Raw genomic sequence first — 25,240 nt, 5'->3', positions numbered from 1 at the left:
GATAAACTCCAGTTGGCTAAGATATGTTAACGACGGCCATAAACAAGCGGATAATATCTGGAAGGCCTAGTATCCTCCATATCCCCCACATATATGTGTGTGCTAAGCGGGCCAAGAGCAGATTAAGTCGCACGCTCACGTTTCTTGGCCGTTTCTTTTGGCCATAGTCGCACTTAAAATTCATTTGTTGTCTTGAAGGACTCAATCCGCCGTTCCCCTTTAGGATTCTGCCCAAACGCTATGCAAAGTAATTGACGCCTCGATGAACTGTTGACACACATGGCATTTGTCTTTGGCCGCCTGGCTAATATTTGGCTTAGTTATCAGAGGCCATTTTTTGGGCTTAAGTAGGTGAATGTCCCGGGACTATATGGCCAAATTCAATTATGCTGAAAGGTTTCAGTTTTCCAACCCCCTGCCCTCCGACCACTGAAAAAGAGTGCCGGAAAAGCAGCTGCCGGCGGACTGGCCTCAGCCATTAGCGCTAATCTCCGCACAATCGGGAATAAATCAAGGCACGCTCTGCATTCGCTGGCCGGAAAATGCATTCGGTATTCGGTATTCGGCTTTTGGACATTTGGCATTCAATTCAGCTCACAGTTCAGCGGACAGCAACAATGTAGCTGCCACCGGATGAGAATCCCGGCGCAAAAACCTTCCACCTCACCGTTTGCGACGTGTGCTCGAATTCAGAAGGTGTAACTAATCCGCTGGGCATGTGACTTTCTGTCATGCGCCGTTGTCAAATACTATGCACGAAAATCGACACCCGACAGCCGATGAACCCTTGCCAATCGGATGGCAAAGGTTTTCCTTTCCACTCGATTCCACCCCGAAAACACACGGCCCAGCAGCGGCTTTCCACCTTCAATCAACGAGCCTCCAACTCCACCCCCATTTCAGGCAGTCCGATTGATTCCATCCAGTGTTCGCCTCGAATTGTCGCTTGTAATCCCTTGATTTGGACTTGCACTCGGAGAAAATATGGTTTCAAAATACTAGGATTCACAAATAACAAGTCGTTTATCTCGAATGCTGCTTATGGTATCGAAAGACAGCAGTTTTATTTTTATTACTCTGTACCAATCAAAAGTTTAGCTCAGAAAACGAACACATAAAAGATTTTGGTAATTTAAATAATACAAGTTTTTTTAACAAATATTTTCAGAAATATAAATATGTACAGAAAGCTGATGAGGTGTAAGATTAAAAAAAAAGTACAAAAAATTAGTACAAAACTAAAATAAAGGAATTAAAACATTTTACATTAAAATAAAAAAATTGAAGAAATATTAAGAGATAATTCAAATACAATTTCCGAATTGATATGAAAACATATGGCACGCGTTATTAAATAAAGAGTTTTATTTTAGAAAGTAAAATGCTGTCTGCTCTTATTGGTATTTTCGTTTCTCCCAGTGCAGACCCAGAGTAATCACCATGGAACTACTCTGCGGGTGGGCCGATTTGACATTTTGCAGTTGGCTGATTTCGTCCATATGAGGGGTATTCCACCGGGCGGTGAACTTTTGGCTTGACAATAATTTTCATAATTTCCCTTGCCCAGCTGGAGCTACCTTGCCGGGGGCAAATTCATAAATCAGCCACGAACTATTGACACAACCCGTTGGCCATAAATCAGTAGGATCCGCGGACATCAGGTTCACACACACGGCCAGCAGCGTTATAGCCATATTCTAAACAAATTGCCCCCAAATCGGCCGAGACTATATCGATATTGGGGCGTATTCGTGAATTTTCCGGCATGCCAAATGCACGGACAAATAATGGCAACAAAAGCGCGGAATAAAACAATTGCCACAGTTTTAACATTTTGCTATTTGCCATAAATAAACATGAACCGGTTTTGGGTATTTGGTTATGGGTTCTGGTTGTGATCCTAGTCCCAGGACCTACTCCACTTCCTCTTCCGCCGGCGAGTGCAAAATGCTCAACATTTTATTGAAATTCAATTAAAGTCGTATTTCAATAATTGGTCACGCATGGTGATCATTTCCGTGCCAGTCCGCTTCTAAATGCCGCTCCACAATTTATGACTTTTCAATTCGGTTTTTTTCTATATTCGGGGGGCAATTGAAATGCTGCCACTTGGCCAGAGTCCTTTGTCCTTTGTCCTATCGTCCCCGCCGAATGGAAATCGGAAATTGTTGTAAAATTTAGTTGTTGAGGAGATGAGTCTGCCTGCATTAGGCTGCAAGTTCTTATCAGTTTCTGGGCTCACCCTTGTCACGCTAAATCCCCATCCCCTCAATACAATTTTTTCCTAACAATTCACCCTCACGTTAAGTGTGCAGCATTTTTGCGTGATTTGTGCGAATTTCTCTGTCTCTCGTTGAGGCTGATAAAATTTAGCAAGGACGGGGGGAAATGCGATACGGGGTGGTTAGTTTGCAGCCACTGCCTTTGTTGATGTTGTTTAGTGCCATAAATTCTTTTTTACTTGTCATATCTGACTTCGGTCTCTCTCCATTTAGGCACAGATCATTAAGTTTTGCACTGCGTCTATCTGATTTAAAGATGAACAGGCGAACATGTGTAGCCATATATATATATTCGGCCGCCCATCCCCTGGATTTATCAAAATGTCAATTGCCCCGCAGACTGTCGCGGCTGTTTAGTTTTAGCTCCACTCGACAGGCGGGCATCCTCTAATTAACGAGGCGTTGATGCCGCGTTTCGGGGGAAATTATTTAGCAAAAAATCAATTTGATTCGAGGCAGCCCATCGCCTCACAGACTGTTGCTCAATTTGGTAAAATCAGTGCAGACCAAATGAAATCCATCAAAACATCAACACTGTCAACGAAGAGCAGACAAAGCGTTTGATTTACATCTGTTTCGGAAATTGTTCATCATTTTAAAAAGTTTGTGTACCTTGTGCATTCATGAATTGACAATTTCGTCAATTTAAATAACCTTTTTCTATAAATGCTTACAAAACAACTATATTTTTTATTGCTCACAATAGTCTTGTCAAAATTAAAAGGGCTACAGAGACATTTCTCCTTGTTATGATATAAATAATTAAATGATATTTATAAACATTTTATAAACTTTTTAAGCAGTAAGATCCCTTCGCACTCAATTAACACATGTTTTTACTACGCATGAACATCATTAGAGATGCATTTGCATTCCTTTCGATCTCGTAAAGCAGTCCCAAAATGCAGTGCAAATAATCAACCTGAGGCATGATCAAAGTAATGTTGACAACGACATCTTCTGGGTGTGTCCCATTCGCGAATCCCTATCCCGGATCCTCCCTTTTGGCATCTCGCAAAAGAAAACTTTGGCCATATTCCGGGCATCTTTATGATCGCCTTAGATCTCCGCTGGCTGCCAACATATTTTTACACGCCAAACATTTTATTTTGACAGGCATGCGATTTGCACGCTTAATTGAGACAGGTGCATTCCGCAGAAGGGGGTGAAAATGGAGGAGTTTTAGGGGTAAAAACGACGAGGATGAGGTGCAACCACGGGAAGTGCGGCCAAGCTGCGACATGTGTTCCCTTATGGTGTCGCACAAATGCGGAGATTTATCATCGTGCCACATGGCACGTGTGTTTTCCATTTCGTCGCCTCCGCTCCGCTGCGCTGCGATTTTCACGGGAAAAGCCAGCGACGCTCGCCAAATGCAAAATTAACAACCTAATTAATAGTTGGACCCGGCCAGGACAGGTCTCCTCCCATTCCCATGCCATCCCTGCTCCCTGCTTCCTGCTCCCTGCTCACAACCACCCACTCTGATCGCTCTCTGTTTCAGGCAGCTGCTCCCAGAATGCTGCGCATTTTTCGCTCAGTGCATCGATGCCAAGAGGCGGTCACGCCCACCCAACTTGTTGGCAAATGCAACGGACTCGAATGCTTTTAATGGATTTGATTCGGGGTATGATGTTGCAGAAGGAAGCCATGTTTTTAAATAGAATCATAAACATCATTTGACTTTATTTGTTTGACAAAGCTTATTTATGTAATGAAAAACGTAAGAATTTGCAAAGCCATTAATTAAATCCAGTTTAAATTTTTTAAGACCAAGATTTAAATAACTTTAATAATTTTACAATTACTTCACCCAAAAAAAAGGTTTAAGTTTTAATAAGTACTAATTAATTTAATACTAAATAATATAACACCTTTATAGTACTTTGAAGTTTCATATCTATACCAAAGAATCTTAAACAGTAGTCTAGGGCCTTGTTTTTAAATTTTTTCAGATATTTCCGTGGTAATTTAATTATTATTTTATTAAGACATTTTCAATACCCAATATTTTAAAATTTATAAAGCATAAATTTGGTTTCTATGACAAATTCTGTTTTATTTTAATATCTATAATAAACACTTATTTATTTACAGATTATTCAGTTCTCAAATCGTTTCAAAAATAAAGATTTCGTTTCAGTTTTATCTGTAAAAAATCAGATAAAATAAAAATTTTTTTTTAAATCAAAAGACTCCATTTGTTTTGAAGGAATTATGTATTTATAATTGCTAGCAATTAAAGTGTAAAATATACTGTATGGATTACTATAGGTATCTCTTAGTCGGAGAACACGTCTACAAATTGAGGTCGTGTCTGTTTTTGTTTTTTAATTGGACCCATCTCGGATCCCTCCAATTTTTCGAGCAGCGGAACCGCAAACTAGGAGTAACTAACGGCCAGCGGGCGGCGCTGTCAAAGTCAGCTGCTCCTACATCCTTTATAACATATCCCATAGTCCATAGCCCACATTGCCTATTCCCGCTCTTGGTAGAAACGTCTAAAACGTTGAAAAATTCCAAATTGACTGCCGGACCCCTGGATGTCCGAGACTCCGGCTATTGAAGGCGTTTGCGGTTGGACTTCTCGTTACGGGCCGGACGTTTATTGAACATTTTTACTTGCGGTCGGGGCCCCGGAAAAAATGGTATATGGCGGGCGAACCAGCAGGCACTTTTATTAATTTTTGTGTGTGCTCGTCTCGATTTCACGGACAGCCTTAAATGCAAATCGCTGCAAATGGGATTTGTTGAAAAAGAAGTTTACGGGCTGAAAGCTGAGCGCTGAGCGCTGAGAGCCAAACGAAATTGGCCAAAAAAATGCGTTAAATGCAAATTGGATAAGATGTCGTGTCAGAGAAGAAGAGCAGTGCATGTGGCTGCCAAAAGCGGATTTCCTTAGCCTATCACATGAATGGGGCTGAAACCGAGACAAGAAAGCCGAGGAATGGAAACTTTAAAGTGGATTATATCTCGAGGATGTGACCCCTCATCGCCCCCTCCACATTTTCCAAAAATTTCCCAAGTCCTATCTCCTGCGCTTCGCAAACATAAATCCGTGAGTTTTTGCGAGCGAAATTTATGGCGCTCGCGACACTCGCGAAAGTTTTGGCTATGGCGATGGCGGCGGCGGCGGCATTGTTGTATTTATGACCGCGACATGACCTGCTCACATAAACGGTCGACTAAGGCGAGTCCTGAATCCTGAAATCCTGAATCCTGAGATCCGAAAGTGTTGCAGGCGGCCGCTCCACTCCGCCGTACGTGCGAGTCCTGCTCGGAAATTGGATTTGCCCGAGGATACGGAGCATCTTAAGCGAGCTAAGCTGCCGCCTCTTAAATCTCGACGCCTGTCAATTTATGCTTTTGATCGAAATTTATGTCCGCTCTCGCCTAATGAGCAAAATGCAGCGTAGAAATTACAAGTATACCAGGAACACATTCAGGAAACGAGGAAAACAGGAATCTGGCATTTTGCCCCAATTCCAATTGAAGTTAATTACGTGGAACATTCACAGTTCAATCTAGCGATTTACATTTTACCAACCCCACGCGTGGGGAAAAAATGGTAGAAAAATCCATTTGACCGGATGCAGGATGTCTGGATTCTGCTTATGACTGCACAATCTATACAGTATAGTAAGTGTGTTTGCCGAAAGTCTCCGGGCCAAAATGGTCAGTCCAGAATGTAGCAGCCATAATTATTGTTATGTTAATGGCGACCATCGGCAGGGGAATCTTTACTAAGAGCGGCTTTCGGGGTTGATTGGGTCTCTCGGCCATAAAGCCATCATCATGAGTTTGGATATCGACAAATGTTGTTTGTCCATAGGTTTCCACGTCCTGTGCTGTGTTTGCCCTGCGACTTTGCATAAAAATGGATGAGTGATGTCGTGGTATGGGCACATATTTATGAAGCCTTTGTCAGAAATCAAAGTTTACTATTTCAGTCAACGGTTTCATGCTTAGAGCATTTTATTTTTGTTATAAACTATTTGTAGGCAAAGTTTTGGGAAGTAGCTATTATAATTTCTTAATACATCTTCTTGCAAAAAATTTTACTTGATTAAAAAAAGCCCTTTGTTCACCATAAGTTTGAAATAAGTTTTTACAATACATTTTCTCCAATTTAAAGGGTAAAAAATAATAAAATAATAAAATATAATAAATGTAAACAAATTTCTCAAGCTTATCATCTGATAATGAGAACCGTGGCGAATGTCTTAAACTTCTTTTTCAGTTAAGTGGCAAAAAGTGTGCCTGAGATTTCTGGCTCAGCCATTAAGTTCACTCACACTTAACTTGAAGATGGGGGGCGTGGCATTCACACTCCTTTTTTTACGATTCGCCATAGCTTTTGAAAGGGGGCAAAGGGGCGATCTGCATCTGATCCAGGCGTCAGCGGTCCTGATAGGTGTGACACGTTCCGTGATTGATGAAATGTTTGCCCATAAACCCAACCGAAAAGAGGAAGAACCCGGCGAACTTGGACCGCCAACTAATTTCCACATTTTTCACATTTACGAAGACAAATTGAGGTGCGAACTTGGGTCGAGGCAATAAAAGTGCCGAATATCAAAACAACCAAATCTTTCGCCATAAAAAAAGAGGTAAGGGTGTGGGCTGAGGGGACGGATTTTCCAGGGGGAGGAAGGGTTGTTGGACTGGCGGTGGCAGGCATGCGAAAATCCCGAATGCCAATTGTTTCTCGATTCTCAAGGAGATGGGCATCCGCCAAAATCCCCGAGAGCTGAGCATTTGCATTATGAGCCGGAGAAAAAAAGGGAAAGGCATCGAAATCGGACCACTATAAAAGTCGATATCTGGGACAATAAATTGCGACTCCTTCGATACAGTTACACTCTGCTTTTGAGTTAGAGTTCGTGGCGAATCGTTCGCCATTTGAGTTTTCCTATTTCGGTTTAGTTTTCCATTTCATTTCGTTTTATATGCCCGGCTCGACAAAAGTTGTCAACGGCCATAAACGTCGGCCCACCAACCACCCACTTTCCTTTGACTTTTCAATAAAACGCAACACCAGCCGCAGACTTTGCCCCCCATCCCACCCCCTGGTTTCCATTAGCATAATGTCTGATTCGACGATCTGATGCGGACTTTGATTTCCCTGGCTCTCACTTTCGATTTGCCACAATTCTATTTTATTTATTTGCCGGCCAGCGAAATTACATTTTAAAAAGTTTGCTTCTCGTTTGTTTTATTTGTTTCTGTTTGGGAGTACAACAAATTTTTATTACTAATGTATGCGCATGGGAAATTGATTCGGCCCCCCTCCCCAGACCAGATTTTCACCAGAGAGGTGGAGATTTTTTTTCCATCTTAATTCTGCGCGACCTTGGATGCTGCTGCGTTAATTGTTAATCGAGTGCCAATGCCATGTCAGCGGCGACCTTGGCCAGAAGTAGGGGATCCATTATTCTCGACAAATCTGGTTCAAGAGCAGAAATCGAGGGAAGAAAGAGCTGCGAATTTTGAGGCTCAGCACCGAAATAGATTGACCACACAACATCTGGTTCGTATAAAATCGAAATGGAAATGGAAAACGCTTCTTTTCCTTTCTTTTCCCTTCATCTCAACTTATGAAAAAGTTTACGAACAGCACACTGATCTTCGGGATCGATGGCTCCGCTGGCCACTTGATACAGTAGAGCCTGCAGTATGAAGGGCATCCGCTCGCCGTGATCCAGGTGGCACCAGGTGATTCTCCCCTCAGTTCGAACAGTGCGTTCTGAGGCCCATGGATAAGTCTTGTGAAAACTCTTGTTGAAAGTTAAACAAAAATTTTCGTAAGGAGTTTCCTTCAGATCGTCTCCTGTGAAAGCTTTCCACTGAAAACGCAGCTTTTCCGCCGGCTTTAAAGATTTCCAAGATGGTGCATTTGGCAGCTCCCCAACATAGTTTTCGTATATAGCCCTTGCACGATGTTCATGGTTTGCCAGCTCCTCTTTAGTTGGTGGATTTTCATTAAAGCTTATGTCGCTGGTTTCATCTTTTCCTCCACTTAACCTGCAATTTTTCATACATTTTCTTTTGGGGAAGAGATTCTTTACAAAGTACAAAAGCCTTGCATTTGATTCTTCTGATAACTCATCCTCTGAATCTTCTTGAGGCCCGCAGGTCTCTGCGGATTGACTTGTCTGGCAGCCTTTTTCCTCGTTCTCTGGAGTATACTTTATGTCTACCTGGTCAGGACACTGTATCTCTGGCTCCTCTTCACATATTTCTTCACACTTCTCGTTTTCTTCGTCCTCATCTTTAACATCCTTTAAAATTTTTTCCATTTTGCTACAGCTTAAGTCCGAAAAGCGAATAAGACGCGGCTCACATCGCTCCTCACCATCGTAGGTGATCAAAGGACCCGGATAATGGTGTCTTATTGTATAACTAGGACGCGTTACCAAACGAGATTTATTATTTTGTCCCCTAACTTCAACATTTCCCTTCACTTTCTTAGTAGCAAATTCTTCATCTGTATAAGAAGTTGAAGATCTAAAGCCAAGAATGCTGAAAATGTTTTGAACCAAACAAGACAAGTCGCTGCTCAAAAATTTGCAAATGACATCCATTGCACTAAACCAATATATAAAATATTAAAAAAGTTACTTAAATTTCGTCTGTTTATGGTAGAAAATTTTCCTATGTTTGTTGTATTACTTTTAACTGATTACTATAGATTGAAATTTGTCATGCAACTCAAAGCTTACTGAATTCTTGTAGTTTATGCTTACCGAAAAACGTTTGGTAAGATTTCTCGTAATTTTTCCTGTGATTGCGTTGTCAAAGGAATCCCAATTTTACCCAGCTTAATTTAGTGTTCATGAAAATATATGGACCCGCATTATAAATGCGAAAAACGCTCGTTCACATAAAAATCAGACGGGGGGCGAGACAGAATATGACAACGAATTTCGCTATATTAAAAATGCTGCTGTAGCTGCAAAAAAAGAAAAAAAGATGGAAAAAATATCAGAATAGAAATGAAATAAAAAGAAGAACGGAAAGGAAAACATTTGGATTTCCACATTTATTCGCTTCTTTCCTCGTTTATTTATGTTTTCTGCTTATTATCTGGGGCGGGGCTGGGATGGGCGGAATCGCAATTGGAACGTTCATATTCATTCTTCCGATTAAGCAGTTTTCATGGTCATCGCCAAACGTTCGCGCACACTCGCCTCATCGCGAATCATGGCCGAAATAAAATAAAATAAGTGGCCTAAATAAAAGCCAGCGAGGGAGGGGGAAAAATAAACCTTTGTGAGAGCATTGCCCACCGATCCGAGTCCCGAATAAGCTGCAATTATTAAAATTAATTTCATTTATTACATCATGAAAATATTTCCCAGCCAGCGAGCAAAATATTTTCGCCACACGCTGTCCTTTGCAATTAAGGATTGGACATTGACTTGTCTGCCCCCGTATTTTCAACGTTTTTGTGTGCGTAATTTGAAGTTAATAACGTTGAAATAAAATCCCCATTCGATCTGTATCGTCCCCATTTAACAGACCAACGTTTAGCAATTGTCCAAGCCAAAAATATGACCACCCACTGACAGAAAGGACTTTGTTTAAATATAAATTAAATAACATTAGAAGAAAACTATTTGGACATTTATAAATTCAATAAAAAAAACCACAAAAAAATGATTATAAATATCTATAACATGACAAAAATCGTACCACAATAAAGATAAGGTTAGTACGTGTAAACAATATCAAAAAAGGTATTTTCTACTATTTTATAAAAATAACTTAGCTTAAAAAGTATATTGTAAAACATTTCAGTCTGTACTTTATTTTTCACTGTACTATTATCAAGAGTCATGAGTATTTTGGTTTACCACCTATAAAGTCTGCACTTAATTGCTATGAATACGAATATTTCTTCGATATGTCATCATATTTTTCGGGGAATTTATGATGAACATTTGGGATAGATGGGGAAAAAATACCATTTAATAATTTCTGCGTATGCTATAACGATGTTCTGCAATCTCTGGAGAGGCTACCCACGCCTATGGAAAATTCTGCATTATCCGATGCGATTCCCCCGGCGAAGATGAGCTATTTCCTCACATTTTCCGTTTTCTCCGATTTACGATGGGTAGGTGAGCTGGAGTGCCGTGTTGCGAGCTAATGGCGATGCGTCGGCCACAGCTCCCAGAACAATAAAATTCCCATTTAGAAGTCGCGTGAAGCTTTCGCACTCCCTTGCTCCAGTTTTCCCAAAAAAAAATCCGCCGGAAAAGTGTGGCAGCAGCAGTTTTCCTCGGATGTGTGTGTGTTAGTGTGCTGCGTGTTTACGTGGAAACAATTTTTATGGCATGTCAAAAACCTATTTTAATGCTTTTAATGAAAGCGAATTTTATTGCATTACTTTTCGATTTTACTGCCCCGCCCACCCCCGAAAATCGTCGGGGGGCGTAAAAATGCACTCAACTCAAAATGTTGACAAGATCGTAAAAAGTTTCGTACGGTGGGGAAAACAAGAAAAACAGGTGACAAAGCAAAAACCGAAGACACCGCAAAAATGGAAAACTTGCTCATAACAAAGGCCACTTAAACTGCCAATTGCGGTGGCTTTTCTCGAGTTTTCCTTTCCGCAGAAAAAACATTTTTGCATAAATTCGAAATTCGCTGGCGGCGGCTCCCGAAAGTATACTTTGAATTTTTCGAGCTGGCTGCTACCTTTGCCAAATTCATTTGACCAGAAACTTAAGTTATATTTTGGCCAGCAGCCAGTAGTAAAAAGAGCTGGGATGGGGGAGGGAGGGGGTCCCAAAAAGAGACATGTTTAGTGGCACGGCAGCAGCGACAAAAGCTTTCAGCCATAAAGGATGCAGGATGCAGGATGAAGGATTCGGGGGTAGGGGCCGAAAAGGGAACCCAACACACGTCGCCTGTCGGAGCACTCAATGTCAGCAACTCGGGGCAAATGCAGTTCCAGTCCGGCGAAACAATGACATGAGTTTTGGACGCACTTTTGCTCCCTGAAATGAAAAAAGAGCCCTGCGACAATCCATATTGCATGCATTAAATATCTCATATATATGTGGTGGAGCAACCAAATGGATTCGGGGTCGCCAATATTGACAGGGTCAGTCATGCATTGTTGGCCGGCCAAAAAAGCGGTCGGGATGTCAACTGCAGGACAGCTCACAACTTTTGGCCCGGCCCATTGATTCGCGGAGGCAGGAAAATGGACGACTGAGTCCTAAAACAAAAGGAAGATTCCTGCTTAAAATCGACGCACTCGAATGAAATTAAGTTTTTAGTAAACACCGAAAGAATGTCCTGGAACATTTTAAAAAGTATATAATTGACACTGGTGCAAAAATTAATGTTTTAATCTCATCCTCTTTTTGATAAGTTAGTAATTAGTAATGACATTCCCTAAAAAAAAGGGCTAAGAATCGAAAATTCCAATTTAACAACAAATTTTAAAGTTTATATTATGAACATATAAAATTAACGTAAAATGTTTTACAATAAAATTTGTAACTGAATCTAAATGGAAAAGCCCCCATATATTGGTTTCTTGCTTCTTAAAACTTATAAAAATTTGTGCAGAACAACTTTAAGAACTTGTGACTATATTTATCAAACAATTTAAACTAAATATAGCGACTAAGCTTGATTTAGCCAAGCTTTGTATCTTAGCTGTATTTTTTAAGTGCATTGCAACTGATTCGCGAACTTCTCGGGGTGACTGTGAATGGGAACCAATTCGCAGCCAGATACTCGTATCTATGGCCTTCTCAGCTGTGTGACGAATCCTCCTCTCATTCCAAGAGAAGTGTCATTAGCCGGGATTCGTTCGTAAAAAGCAATGGCAAATGGCAGCCGCAAGTGACAAAGTTAGAGCACCGAATTCGTTTCATTGGCCCATAAAAAATAGCGAAAACAAAATGCAAATGAGTTTTGAGGCCCGCGAAAAAAAGGTGGAACACTTTTGCAAGTAATTCTCGCCGCCGGAGACCCTTGACATTAGATGTCTCCCCCTCCCCGTTCCCCTTGCCATTCACTTCTCCGTCGCATATAATTACAGTTATTTGTGTAGCTAATTAATTGCTAATCAATCATAGGACGAAAGCGAGACAGACCCACAGACCCACAATAAAAAAGGGCGAGCCGTTGTTTGCCTGTCAGCCAGACCCAAAGGACATCTCAATCCCGGGACTTCTAAGTATTCCCCCCCTCCTATTCCCTATCATCACCGCCGACCCAACTTTTGTCCAGAGACAAAAGCCCGGCGAAAACAAAAGCTTAGCAAAAGATTGATCACAGCAAACTGGCGAGCTGCACCTGTTTGCTTACTCACGGTTATTAGCCAGGACACGCAGGATCTGCGAATTGAAGGGGGAGTTGAGAGGTGATGGCATGCAAATGGCCAGCGGCACAAGTACACTGGAAAAAATGTAGCTTTTTTAATTAATTAAAATAATTTTAATCAATTATTTTATTTCGTGTCATATTCACATTCATTTCAGTATAAATTTATAGTTTAAAATTTATAGTTTAAAGTTTTGAAAAATAGTCACTATTCGTTGTTTAAGTTCAACGGATTTTTTGTTTTGTTGTATTTACACTCCTGAAATAAAATTCCGGTAGGAATTTATAATTTAAAATGTTTTAAAAAATTAAATCTCTTTTCGTTGTTTAAGTTCTATGTATTTTATATTTTTGTATTTACACTGTTGAAATAAATTTCCAGTATAAAATTATAATAATAAGTTCAGTGATATATTCAATCACTTTTCGTTGCCAAATTCCACAGACTTTCTTTTAGTAGATAATTATAAGAATTTGTAGGACCAAGTTGTCTAATTGAGGACTTTACTTTTTAAGTGTATTGCTCAGTTTCTGAAAAGTGTCAATCCTAGCTCGCTTTTTTGCACCTTGCCAGGATTGTCGAGTCCTCGAGTGAATCCTTGGGCCCACTCCATTGCCGATGCCCTGCTCTTGTCACTGTCACTCAGAGCTGACGTCAGCCTTCGAAATCCCCCGCCATTATCCCTTTGGCCTAGCTTTTCTTTTGCCTTTTTTTGGCGCACATTTTATTTTACATAATTTGAACATTTAAGACGTGCCTCGGCATAGACAAGCGGCTTTAGTCTTAGTTTATGCAGGCCAGTCGAGTCGTGGGTCCTGCTCCTGTCCTGTCCATCTCAAGGAGAGCTGGTTCCACCCAATCGTGGGCGCAGTTTTCGTCTCATTTTATTATTAAAAGGCATTCGCATCCTTTACGCCCCAATGAGTTTTATGAGGACCTCTCGCCATCCCCGCAGGATACTCGTTGGCCTGTCAATCCGGGATGTCTTCATCTTTTATATAGGAAATCAGGATGAGGGCTGAGCGCGTTTAGTGTTCGCAATTCACATTTGTATTTGTCAAAACTTGCACGTTTGCCGTTTGCTGTTTACTGTTTGCTCTTTTGGCCTGCAGAAATTTTACAGTTAACCCAAATTGTCGGCAATTTGGCCAAGATGCTGTTCAAAAGGCTCCTCTAACCAGGACTCACCATTTGATGATCCTTTCAATTCAATTGTTTGACAGTGGAAAGGGGCTTGCGTAAGTGATAGTAAAGAGCATCCATAACGCTTTTGATGGCTTCATATGGATTCGGATGTAGTGTAGGGGGAAAACATCGCAACAAAATCAAAGAAATAAATATATAAACGATTCTAAGATTTTATCTTTGGTAAAACTATTTTAGAGGATATATTTTAAAACATTTATTGAGCTTGAATCAAAGTTAACTAAAATATTATTAGCTACGAATATTAGCAAAGTCAAAAAAAAGTTTAATATTTACTTTCTGTTATTCACTACTTTTATTCCACTTTTATTATTTCCAGGATATTTTAAACCTAAAAGATGCTAATTTACAGTATCTAGTTATCGTACAGGTTCAAAGGTGATGTCACAACTTGCAATCGAATTTTGGCAGGGGATGGTTGGTTACAAGGATGGGGGATGCGTTTTGACCCTCTGCCAGGACACTATTGTCCTGGCTGATTGGTAATTCGATACAGTTGTTCGATGGCTGTTCGCTTTGTTTGCGCGAATCTTTGGAATCATTTGAAGCGCATCGCCAATTGAGGAAAACTTCTCCGCTTTCCCACTCGAGCATCCCCTGTGCGATTTCCCTCGTCGATTTTCCATTCCCCCTGCTTATATTTTTCGTGGCTCGTGTCTCTTGTCTCCGGTTGGCACTAATTTTCCTGCTTGTCGCGCCGTGCGAAACGTATAAATAATTTTATTTTATTTTTGTTTTCATTCCATATCAATACTATTTATGAACTAATGGATTTATGGCCGCCACGCACTCCTGCCCATCTGATCCCGCTTCGATTGTATGGTATATCAATCGTTGTCATCGTACGCGGCACGTGTGTTGTCCTCGTTTCCGGATCCTTTTTGCGCTTTTCTGCAGGGATGCACATCCTTGATGTCCGTGCAATTATGAATATTTCGTGTGGGAACCGCCTCTAGGATTTTTACCCATAGCCCGCAAGAGAGTTTTCTTGGCGGCTTCTTATTATTCTTTCATTTTGGCAAATTGTTTTCGTTTTATTAAATTTCTTTTCACTTGATAGTCCCTTTTCGCTTTTTCGGTTATTATTATTATTCCTACGATTGGCCAAGAGAGAAAGGTTTTGCCTTTCCTTCTGGCTTTTAATAAATGTCCAGCCAGCAGCTGAAGCCGCTCGTATTTCGTCTGCCAGCAGCTCAAGAAATATGCACAAATTAATTTTCTTTTATTCCAGCAAAGGCAAAATTTAAATCAACCAAGTCGGGGGGGTTGCGAGTTGGAGTCCAAGGAATACGTCATGTCCACTGGAGGGAAAACAAGAAAAGGGTTTTCGTTCTCCCTCCTTGGGCCATGGTTGTTGTTTTTTGGGTCCGCAGGACACAACTGCTGGCCAAAGTCGACGGATATCCACACAAAGGCAGAGCTCCCCGAGCCCCGAACCCCGAACCTCTTCCCCGCCGCTCCAGTCTGTTATGAATGCAAATTAAAAGTATACAAATCTAATAAGTTCCATTTAAGTTGCTTTAATTTCACTCGTTTGCCTCCTCTGCATTTGCATTCGAAAATTGTTGCTAATTGTTGAGCTTTTAGACAGCGAATTTTTAATGCAAAGTGCACCATTCCCTTTCTCAGACTTTTATTAAAATCTCGGAAATAAAGCATTTTGCATTTAACATTTGAATTTGCTGAGTGCATTTTCTTCTTGCAAATTGGAAATTAATCAGGGGCGCTTTCAACTCGTTAGCTTATATTGGGAACTCTGGGTTGAGAAAAGATTTGATTTTAAAAATACATATATTTTCTCTTTTATAAATATAAATAAAGACTCTATAGCATTTATAAATCTACGCAATCAATGATTAGCTCACCCCTGCATTGAATTTTATTTACCAAAACAGTAATAATAATCCTTAAAGAATCCAACCTAATTATTTTCCACTAAAGTAATCGAAGGACTGCAGTCTAATTTTTATTTTGCACTTTTTGGGGGCGGCAAATGAGATGCGCCCCCAAAGTATCCTTTGATTGACTAATAAAACGATACGTGAACTGACTCCAGAAGGCTGCCAAAAATTGGCCACTCGGCTAAGGTAATTCTCGCCTCTCGTTTTTCTGCACCAAAGGTAATTCCCCGCCAGTGGGAAAAAGAAGGCGGCTGGACGTATGTGACGCACATATTAAAGCAACTCCTGGACACCCTGGGGCATCCTGGGCAGAATCGAGAACCCCGAGAATCCACCATCCAGATGTCACCCGAGAATTGGCCGGACTGATGATGATGATGATTCTGATGGCTGTTGATGATGCCAGGGCGAAATAAACTTTGTAAAATGTTGCGACTGGCATAAACAAAGTGGTTGTGCCCTTGGGTGGTGCGGTGTGTGGGTGGTTGGGTGGTTGGATGATTGGGTGGTATCCCACCCTCATACCTTTCGCCCTCACTTCTGACCATATGCTGCCAGTTTGCCCATGGGCTGTCGTAGGTGTAACTGCGTGCGCCATAAACTTCGGTAATAGACTCTGGGCATCCCAAAAAGGGACACGCTGCTAATACCATGGCTGGATACGGTGGCCACACCTTAAAGGAGCCGGCCATCACCTCAGGCCCTCGATTCTGCTGAAATGTGCACAAATTTTCATTGTCGACCGACAACCCAAAAAACCAAATCTCCGTAGATGTCCGCACATTGTCCTGAGCCCTCTCCTTTTTTCGTACACACAGAGAAAACAGTAAAAAATTTATTTTAAATGAAAATTTTTGTGTAATTATATTTCAAGACTATTCAATCGTAAGCTTATTGTTTCCCCGTTTGAGTGTAACCATAGCTTGGCATTTGTTCTTGTTGTAAGCAGTCTGACTATATAAGCAATATATGATCAAAAATTAATTATATTTTTTCAATATAGTAAAAAATCCATGAAATACTTTTTATTAAAAATAGGTCAGATGTGTTAATGTTACAAAAAAAAAGTTACTTAAGCAAACATAGTTTGCTCACGAATAAAAGATTTTTAGACAAACAAATAAAGTTCATACTTTTCCAGTGTACAAGTGTGTGTCCTTTATAGTTTTGTTCATTTCATAAATATGCGTTTTGTCCTTTTTTTGGGGGACGGAGGCAGCCTGCGGCTTTCATAACTTGAAGGAGCTGGGCTCACCTTTTAGCCGTCCCTTGTCCTTGTTTTGCCCATAAGCAGATTCATAATTTGATCCTGGGGTAAATACATTTTATTATGCTTTTATGTGTGAGCCATCTTGGAGTGGAGTGTCCAACCTTGGGACAGGTTGGCCATGTCCTTTAAGTGCAAACTTATGAATTGGTCAGGGGACATGTGTGCCAGAATGTGTGGGGGTAGTTCAGTTCGGTTCGGTGTTTGTCTTTAATATTTTTGCCTATAAACATATTTTTATTTATTTAGGTCGAGCAGAAAAACGTACTAAAATACGGCCTTACCTACCACAGCTGCACTTGACGGCCCATACATATCTGCTATATATAGTTTATATGGCCTGGCATACAGCACCCCGCAACATATCCTCTTGTACTCGAAGGTATTGCCTAGCGGCAGGCAAGCAAATCACTTAACACTTTCACTTCAACGCTAAATTAATTAAAATTTATACTACAGCGGCGGTTGAGAGCGCAAAAACAAATAAATTAAGTAGGCGTTAAAATAGTTCATATTTCATGTGGCCTGGCGCGCTTTTTTCCCTTTTTTTTTTAGGTTTCCGTGGAAAAGTCCAATCCAATCCCGTCGACGTGGCAGGAGACCAGGCGAGAACAATTGGCCAAGTGCTGACAGGCAGATACGAATGCCCCGAAACCGGCACAAAATGTACATACAAAGTCTAACTTTGGTCACGCCCCGATGGCGGTAGTGTCTTCTTCTCGGGAAACTGCATCTGGGCACTTGATTAATTTCCTGCAGACAGCGACAATGTACCAAATGAGGTAGACGAAAGAGCGGGTCCACCAATTAGCCAGAACAGGCCGTCTAATTGGCCAGTGAAATAGAGATCCGAGAGCCCAGGGCCAGAAGCCCTCGGGCCCCAAGAAATAGAAAACCAATGCGAGGAGATGGCATCACGTAGCCGCATCGCCGTATGATTTTGCACTTTCGGTTTTTATTTCACTCCGGGGAGCTTGTTAGCCAGCAAAACGTGAGCTAAGACGCAACCGAATGATGTGTGCTTGCATTTTAGATGCCCGCTCGTGTTGCGTAAGTCGATAAAAATTTCATATTTATTGACCATTAACACCTAGCGCCCAGCTGAGTTATCACATCCATTGGGGAGCCGCATCCACAGACATCCACATCCTCATCCTCATCCTCATCTATGCATCGAATGCTGAATGTCGACGAATGCGAACAATTCGCGTCGACATCTTGTCTGCATAATTGCAACACATACTCGCCGGTGTGCTCTGGGAATAGCTTCTATATAGCTGCCAGACGACGATGGTCTATATGGTCGGTAGTCTGGGACTACGAAAGACTGACACTGACGCCAGCATGTCGGCCCGCCCCCTGTCACTCCCACCGCCACCGCCACCGCCACCGCCTCCCCACATTCCCGCTTCATCCACCCTTTCGAGCACCTCGCGCGTCAAACTCCCCCCCAAGAAAGTGGCACCTTTGGGCCGCCACATACTTAGGTGGCGTCAACCTACTTCGCCAGACAGTGAAGGTTCTTTATATGAACCTCTTACTCATAAAGTATTGGGTATGTGAAAAACAAAACCTTAAAGTAAACTTCAAGGACTTTAAAATGTGTATTAATCAATCAAGAGTGTGTTTTAAAAGTATTATTTTATTAATTGCGCCGGAATTCGGACATCATTTATACCAAGACTGAATTGGGGAATTTAAACGTATTATATCCCCAATTTTCCTATCAACCCACAGAATACTATATAGCCATCCCATTCCTTGGTCGAAAATAGTTGCCAACACGGCCCACAAATAATTGTCATTGTCACTATACGGGTCTTGTCGGCATTGTCGCACCTTTCGGATTGTGGCGCTTTCGACATTCGAGTGGCGCTGCGATAATGCCGATGTGATGTGACAGATGCAGCAACAAATGCAGCGAGTGCAGCGGCAACTGCAACAATGCACCTTGCTGCGGAAAGGTGCTGCAACCACTTAATGCCGCATTATTTGGCACATTTCAACGGGCCGAAAAATCGGGGCGACTCTCTAGGTGTGAATTTCCCCCAAGCGAGCGACAATTTTCCCCGGCATTTTCCTCATTTGCTGCTAGGGGCGGGGCTCGCAGTCACGTTGGCGTCGCAGCGTCGGCGAATAAGTGAAAAATCATTTTATTTCAATTCATTTTCACTTAAAATTACGCCGTACACTTTTCACGTACACAAATCAAGCGGGATCGAGCATCGTATAGTATAGTATATCGCATCGACTTGGAAGAGACGGGGCGGCAATAAATTCAATTTTCTCTCAACTGGCGAAAAAGCCAAACGCTGAAAAACGTGGAAATGCAGCCCTAATCGAAGGCGATGTGAATTTATTCCGAGTTTTTCCGCCCCCCGCTTTTCACCGTTTCCCGAGTGGCAGGCACAAATGAAGCGCGCCGTGTGCCACACTTTTTCCACCGAAAGTCGAAATGCGTTTCCAGTTTATTTTCAAAATGTTCAATTTCAATAATTTTTTAATGGCCCCAACGCACGCACGCACGTCCAGGGCAACTCTATAAAGCACAGCTCCCTATAAACCCCACCCACATAACCGATCCGATCCGTACCGATCCAATCCGAACTGAACCGTTTGGCCAATTAGTCGAGATGTTTGCACAAATGCCAGACGAGTGCCGGCGGCATATAAAATTTCAAGCTCATCGCGTCCGATGGGCGCCATTGTGCAGATCATGATCCTAATGGGGTTGATCTGTCCAAAACACCGGAAAAAATATTATAAGGTTGCTAACTAAATGAGTCATATTATAAACAAATTTTATACAAGATTTTTAATTTCTAAGTCTGAATTTAATATAGTTCAGGTAATCTTAAAACGAATTGATTTATGTCCTCCAGGGACTGAAAATATATATTAGTCCCCTTTATTTTTATAAGACCAGTGAATACTTTCTAATGTTTCTAATTTGGCATATTTAATCTTATTTACTCCTAAAAAATTTTTTTTTTGTTTGTAAAGTTTCTAAATGAAAGTTACAGTAGTTCTTTTAAACTAAATAGTCATAAAAACGAATATTTAACTCGTTGATTACTTACGTTTGACTATAAACAAGTGTGTATTAATTATACTTCATGTTATTCCGAATTACTAAAATAAGTCAAATATTTAAGGCAACTTTTACAGCACACGACAATGTCCATGCCAAATATATGTCACTGATATGAATTAAGTAATTAGAGATCAACATACAAAAAAAAAGATGACAATTTTATTTACTATTTACCCATAGCCACGAATCAATTGTTTTGACTTCAATTTATTAGTTGCTTAATTATTACTAAGCTATTATATTAAGAGTGTTATATCACAGGGGATTAGGGAACTTTTAAAGCTATGTTTGAATTAAAAGTGATAAAACGATCTCCAAATATATTCTCGTAATTTAATTCAGAAATGCGGTCATCATTTTGGCAACAATTTATGCACAGTGCACATTTGTATCAGCCATCGGAATGCGCCTCGATTATTTGTTTGTACACGGGCTTCAAAGCAGAATCCCCAGTTTTATATCGGTGTTTGATGCTTTTTTCCGCTTTCGCTGACATCTCAGAGCAACATAAACTGCAGAATCGGGCAGAGAAAACACCTTTGGCCGCGTCACCTATAAAAATGTCCGATCTTTATGATCTTTTAGCCCCACCGCGGCGAATGAGAGACCGAGTTTATATGGTCGGGCGACTTCCACGAATTCCGCGCCGGAAATTATGACCGCGCGAACGGAGGTCGGCCTTTTGAGGCGACAACAATGTTGCCAAACATTAAAATATGAAAATTCACTTAAAAACGTAAACAACACAGACTCTCGTTTCGTCTCTGTTTTTCTCCATTCTCCGCGCTCCCCATTTCGCCATAAAATCAGTCAGGGGCTGAAAATTGAAAACTGAAAAACAGAAAAAAACAGAAATATACAAGTACACAAATACACAGAGTCACAGAAACATTGGAAAGGCAAAATCCGAGTGTCCAAGGCGGCAGCAAACGCTTTACGATCGATCGTTAAACAAATTGGCAAATAAATGTAAATGAGGCATGGTCAAAACTAAACAACTCCCCTTTCCCACAAACGCATCCATCAATGGCGGGTCCGGCGATTTTTTTGACGGAACAATCCGGCAAACAGTCGGGCAGGTCAGCCAACCAAATGGCTCCTCGAACGATGCCGTGGAAATGTGAATTATAACTGAATTTGCATATCATGTAAGTTTGGGAACGCGCATAAATCACATTTCTCAATGGGTTTCTTTGAAAAGATCGGCGAGTCAAAAAGAGCTGATAGATGAATGGATCCAAGATGGGCCCAAGCGATGTAGCTACATTTAAAATAAAAGTCATTTAAAAATGTGTTTTGGTGTAAGCAGGTACCACTATTTACTCTACGAACAACGAAAAAAAAATACGTTAATTTTGTTAGTTCACTACATTTGCGATAAGCGGGTTTAGAAACAAAACAATAAAGCAGAACATTAGAAAATTTTTGAACATAGCTCGGTTATCACATTACCCAAGAAAACAGTTCAGGCCCCTGAACTTAGAAGATTATTTCACTGCCACTTGTTTTTACAGAAAAAAAAAATTTTTCATGACAGAATTTCAAAATCCGATTTCCGTAAGTTCTAAAAATACCTACCTATCTATTGTAAAAGTAAGTCATAATCCACTTAAAAAAGAAAACAATATAAAGATATATATTTGAAAAATGTTGTATAAGAACAGATAGCAACAACATTGGAACAACAATTTTGGAACTCAATATCTATATATTTGAAAGTAGTTATATTACAACTGAAAAAAACAACTACCATACATGGCAAGTTTTGGCCGCGGGACGCATGCCACTTCCCACGGGGCAGTTGAAAGCCTGGAAAAAGTCCTCACTGTTGGATAAGGCGCCCAGAACCCGGTACTTTTCGATGGTGTGTTTATCGTTCAGATGATCCCAGTAGTGCTCCTCCTTGTAGTCGGCGCAATACAACTGAGCAAAGCCCAAAAAGAAAAGCTGATCCGGCAAAAGGTCGAGTCCTGGCATCTGTTCGCTCGTTATATCCCGTCCGGGCTTTTCCAGCTGCTTTTGCATTTGACTGCGATAGGCCTCAAAGGCTAGTTTTACACCGCCGTTGTCGCCGAGGTTCTCTCTGGATGCAATCTCGCCATCTATATGGCGATTTATTTCCGGTATGAGGTATTTACTATAGTGATTCAAATAGCACATGAACACATCTGCATTTGCTTCGTTAAATTCATGCGTAAGTTCGTGACCCACAAGGAAACCCAGTGATCCGAATTTCAGGGAGAGGGGCCATGATCGATGATAGACGGGTGGATACAGGAGGCCGGCGCCGATAATAATAGAGTCGTCGTCTTGAATGTAATTGGCTTGCACTTGCATCCCCAACAGTGTATCCTGTGGCTTTGTAAGGTTGGAAAGTTCCTCGGAGTGTTTGCTGCTGAAGTCTTTGAGGTCGACCTCGAGTCGATTCAGATGGATGTTAGTCGTCGCGTAGCTATCTTCAAAGATTCTCAGCTTGCCAATCTCCCGGACTAAGCGATCAGCTAAATCGTCATCCCTGAAAGCTCCAATACGGGCCACAATGGCGGATTCTTTGAGGAGGGCCTTCGTTCGAGACTTTGGGTCCAGCCAATCGGCTTCCTGAAGCGACTTTCGTAGGCTCATCCGCAGTTCCCGGACAATTTCAGACACTTCCAATACATTTTCCTCAGGCAAATACTCCTGTAAGCAAATGAAATACACAATAACGCTTGTAAGTGTATTTTCTTATTTTGGGTCTAAAGTACTCACCGCCATATAGAGCCTGTCGAAGAGGAACGACATGGATGTCATCAGTTTAGCGGCGCAATAATCCGTTTGGTACTTGGACGCCGAAAGTTTGGCGTCAAAATGAAAGAGCAGGTCCATGGCCAGATAATTGGCCAAGGCCTCAGAATGCCGGACGCAAACCTCATTTAACTTGTCGGTAAAAGTAGACAAATCTGTTTCCTCAAAAATCTGCAACGCCTCTCGCCAGAAGGCAAACACTCCTTCGATTACCTGAGCAATTTTTTCCTCTGACAGTTTAAAGGCTCTTAGATAGCCTCGCATGCGTTCCTCGTTGGCTCGATAGGAGCGAGAAGTCTTATTGTCGATGTTGTGCTTGTTAACTTGAGTGTCAAAACCAAAAGGCGACCACACGATGTACGAATAAAATAGTGTGACCTCTCTATGAAACAGACCTTTTGCCCCATAAGCGATTATGTCGTCGCTCATGTCCCTCCATTTAAAGTTGGAGGCATTCCAGGCGGCACCATCGACGGCGGGAAAACCTCCGATCGACCGAATGAGGCTTAGGTAAGCGGGATCGGCTGCGGGAAATGGATAGAGCTCGGCCCCCAGACAGGCATTGTAGAATCGCTGGGCCACCATCAGCTCACTGGACACATTGAGAGCCTCCGCCAGATCCATTCTGCCCACCAGTTGCCTGGTGATGTCAGCCAGGGTGTATCTGATGTCGGCCATATTGTACCTCCGAGTTATGGAGTCCCGGTCACTCTTGGCGAATCGATAGTTTCCGCAGGCGTACTCATAAAAGTCTTCACAGGGAGCTACACTAAAATTCATGTAGGATTTCATGAGATTCGAATAGGATTGTAAATAATCCGCAGTTTTATTTTCTTTTATGTTCGCTTTATAAGGCACATCTCTAACGGTTCTGGTATCGCCTTTGCCAGAAAATACTAGCAGAAGAAAGAAGATCAGTGCTCCACATAATCCGGCGGAGGTAAAGTTAATCGAACACAAAAACTTGTTCATGGCTTAACACACTCTTATCAGCACATAAATGGCGTTCACAGAACGCGGAACCTATTAAAGGTGGACTGCTCGCTTCAAAAGACGATTCTAAACTGTTTGCTTACTAAAAAACTACATTTTGTTTCATGAGTATATGGGTTAGACGCGTGAGAGGGTAGAGCATACACTGAGAGAAAATGAAGAAACTAGTTGAAGAAAGCGTTCCGACCCTATCAAATATATATGTCCCTGGTCAGAATCAAAAGCTGAGTCGATTCCGTTTGTCTGTCCGTAGAATTTAGAGACTATCGAGCTATAGATTTGGTGTTTTACATCCAGCTTCCAGCTATGCTTACGCAAGCGCATGTTTGTTTTCAAATTTAACCACATCCACTCTAGCGCCCACAAAAATCTTAGGTTCAAGTGACTTACCACCTTATAGAGTTTGTCGAAGAGAAACGACATGGATGACATAACCTAATCGCGCAATAATTCAGCCTTATAAATCAATACATAATTATGTTGTTCTGTTTTGAACTGTGTATTTTAAAAAAGCAGTTTGTGCTTTATACTATATTCCATCTTTTATGAGAAATCAAGACCATGTTGAAGAATCCGGTTTTACAAATACCTATTGAATTATTTTCCAATTTCAAAACTACAAAAAAATTTATTGGTTTTTTTATTCGTTCTATTTAACATTTTAACATAATTTTAATCAATTTAAGCTTTGTAATATAAATAAAATGTAATAAATATAAATGCAGGCTTTAAACGATTAAAATTATAAATCATATTTTTATTGTGAAAAATATGATTTTATTCTCCTTGGCTTTGTATACTTTCTAGCTTCAATCAGTGAAGATAATGGCTTTGCCATGCGTATGCGTTGTGCCAGCTGACATCTGCTCATCGAACTTTATCGGCGGCCGTAAATGGGAGGAGCCACTAAACGCATATAGTTGAATATTAATGAACATGATTTTTACTGGGCACTTGGCCACTTTTATCGCCCGCAAGGAGGACACGGCTAAGTCCACGGAACTCGTCAAATGGCTGGAATCACTGCAGCAATTAAAGTGGATTTATGAATCCACCAATGACAGATACGAAGAAGGAAGCGATATCTCAAAGCGGAGCCCGCCAATATTGTATTAAAATTTTGCCATCATAAAGATTATTATTTTATGGCGGGCATCCACTCCGCACCCCCAACATATATATGCTGTACTATATATCTCGGAATATGGCCACGCGTCGCAGGCAGATTCAAATAAATTTTTAATGCACTCGTTCCGTTTTTGGTCCTGGCGTCGCACTTTTATTATTGATATTTACAGCTCACATATCGAGTGTCATGATGCATTATTCATTCAAGAGTCGCTGACGTCAAGACATGGAAGGATG

At 41.2% G+C, this 25,240-nt stretch overlaps 2 protein-coding genes across 2 annotated transcripts; both read right to left on the bottom strand.

The window, feature by feature from the left end:
• Positions 1 to 7,480: 7,480 nt before the first annotated feature.
• On the bottom strand, positions 7,481 to 8,999 carry LOC128256126 (uncharacterized). The gene has a single exon (XM_052986245.1). The coding sequence runs from the start codon at positions 8,864 to 8,866 to the stop codon at positions 7,868 to 7,870; it is 999 nt and encodes a 332-aa protein (XP_052842205.1). The 5' UTR covers positions 8,867 to 8,999; the 3' UTR covers positions 7,481 to 7,867.
• Positions 9,000 to 21,754: 12,755 nt separating this feature from the next.
• Positions 21,755 to 23,931, bottom strand: LOC128252505 (neprilysin-4-like). Its single transcript, XM_052980277.1, has 2 exons — positions 22,847 to 23,931; positions 21,755 to 22,777 (listed from the first exon to the last, which is right to left on the bottom strand). The coding sequence occupies exons 1-2, from the start codon at positions 23,852 to 23,854 to the stop codon at positions 21,845 to 21,847; spliced, it is 1,941 nt and encodes a 646-aa protein (XP_052836237.1). The 5' UTR covers positions 23,855 to 23,931; the 3' UTR covers positions 21,755 to 21,844.
• Positions 23,932 to 25,240: the final 1,309 nt, after the last annotated feature.

The sequence above is a fragment of the Drosophila gunungcola genome, chromosome 3R (assembly GCF_025200985.1).
Source record: "Drosophila gunungcola strain Sukarami chromosome 3R, Dgunungcola_SK_2, whole genome shotgun sequence".
Taxonomy (NCBI): domain Eukaryota; kingdom Metazoa; phylum Arthropoda; class Insecta; order Diptera; family Drosophilidae; genus Drosophila; species Drosophila gunungcola.
This window is presented reverse-complemented; position numbering and strand designations above follow the sequence as displayed.

Excerpts from the sequence above, each read along its gene's own strand:
- LOC128256126 (XM_052986245.1), bottom strand. The coding sequence starts at position 8,866 with ATGGATGTCATTTGCAAATTTTTGAGCAGCGACTTGTCTTGTTTGGTT.
- LOC128252505 (XM_052980277.1), bottom strand. The coding sequence starts at position 23,854 with ATGAACAAGTTTTTGTGTTCGATTAACTTTACCTCCGCCGGATTATGT. Across the intron at positions 22,778-22,846 it reads TCGACAGGCTCTATATGGCG|GAGTATTTGCCTGAGGAAAA; the intron begins GTGAGTACTTTA and ends ATTTGCTTACAG.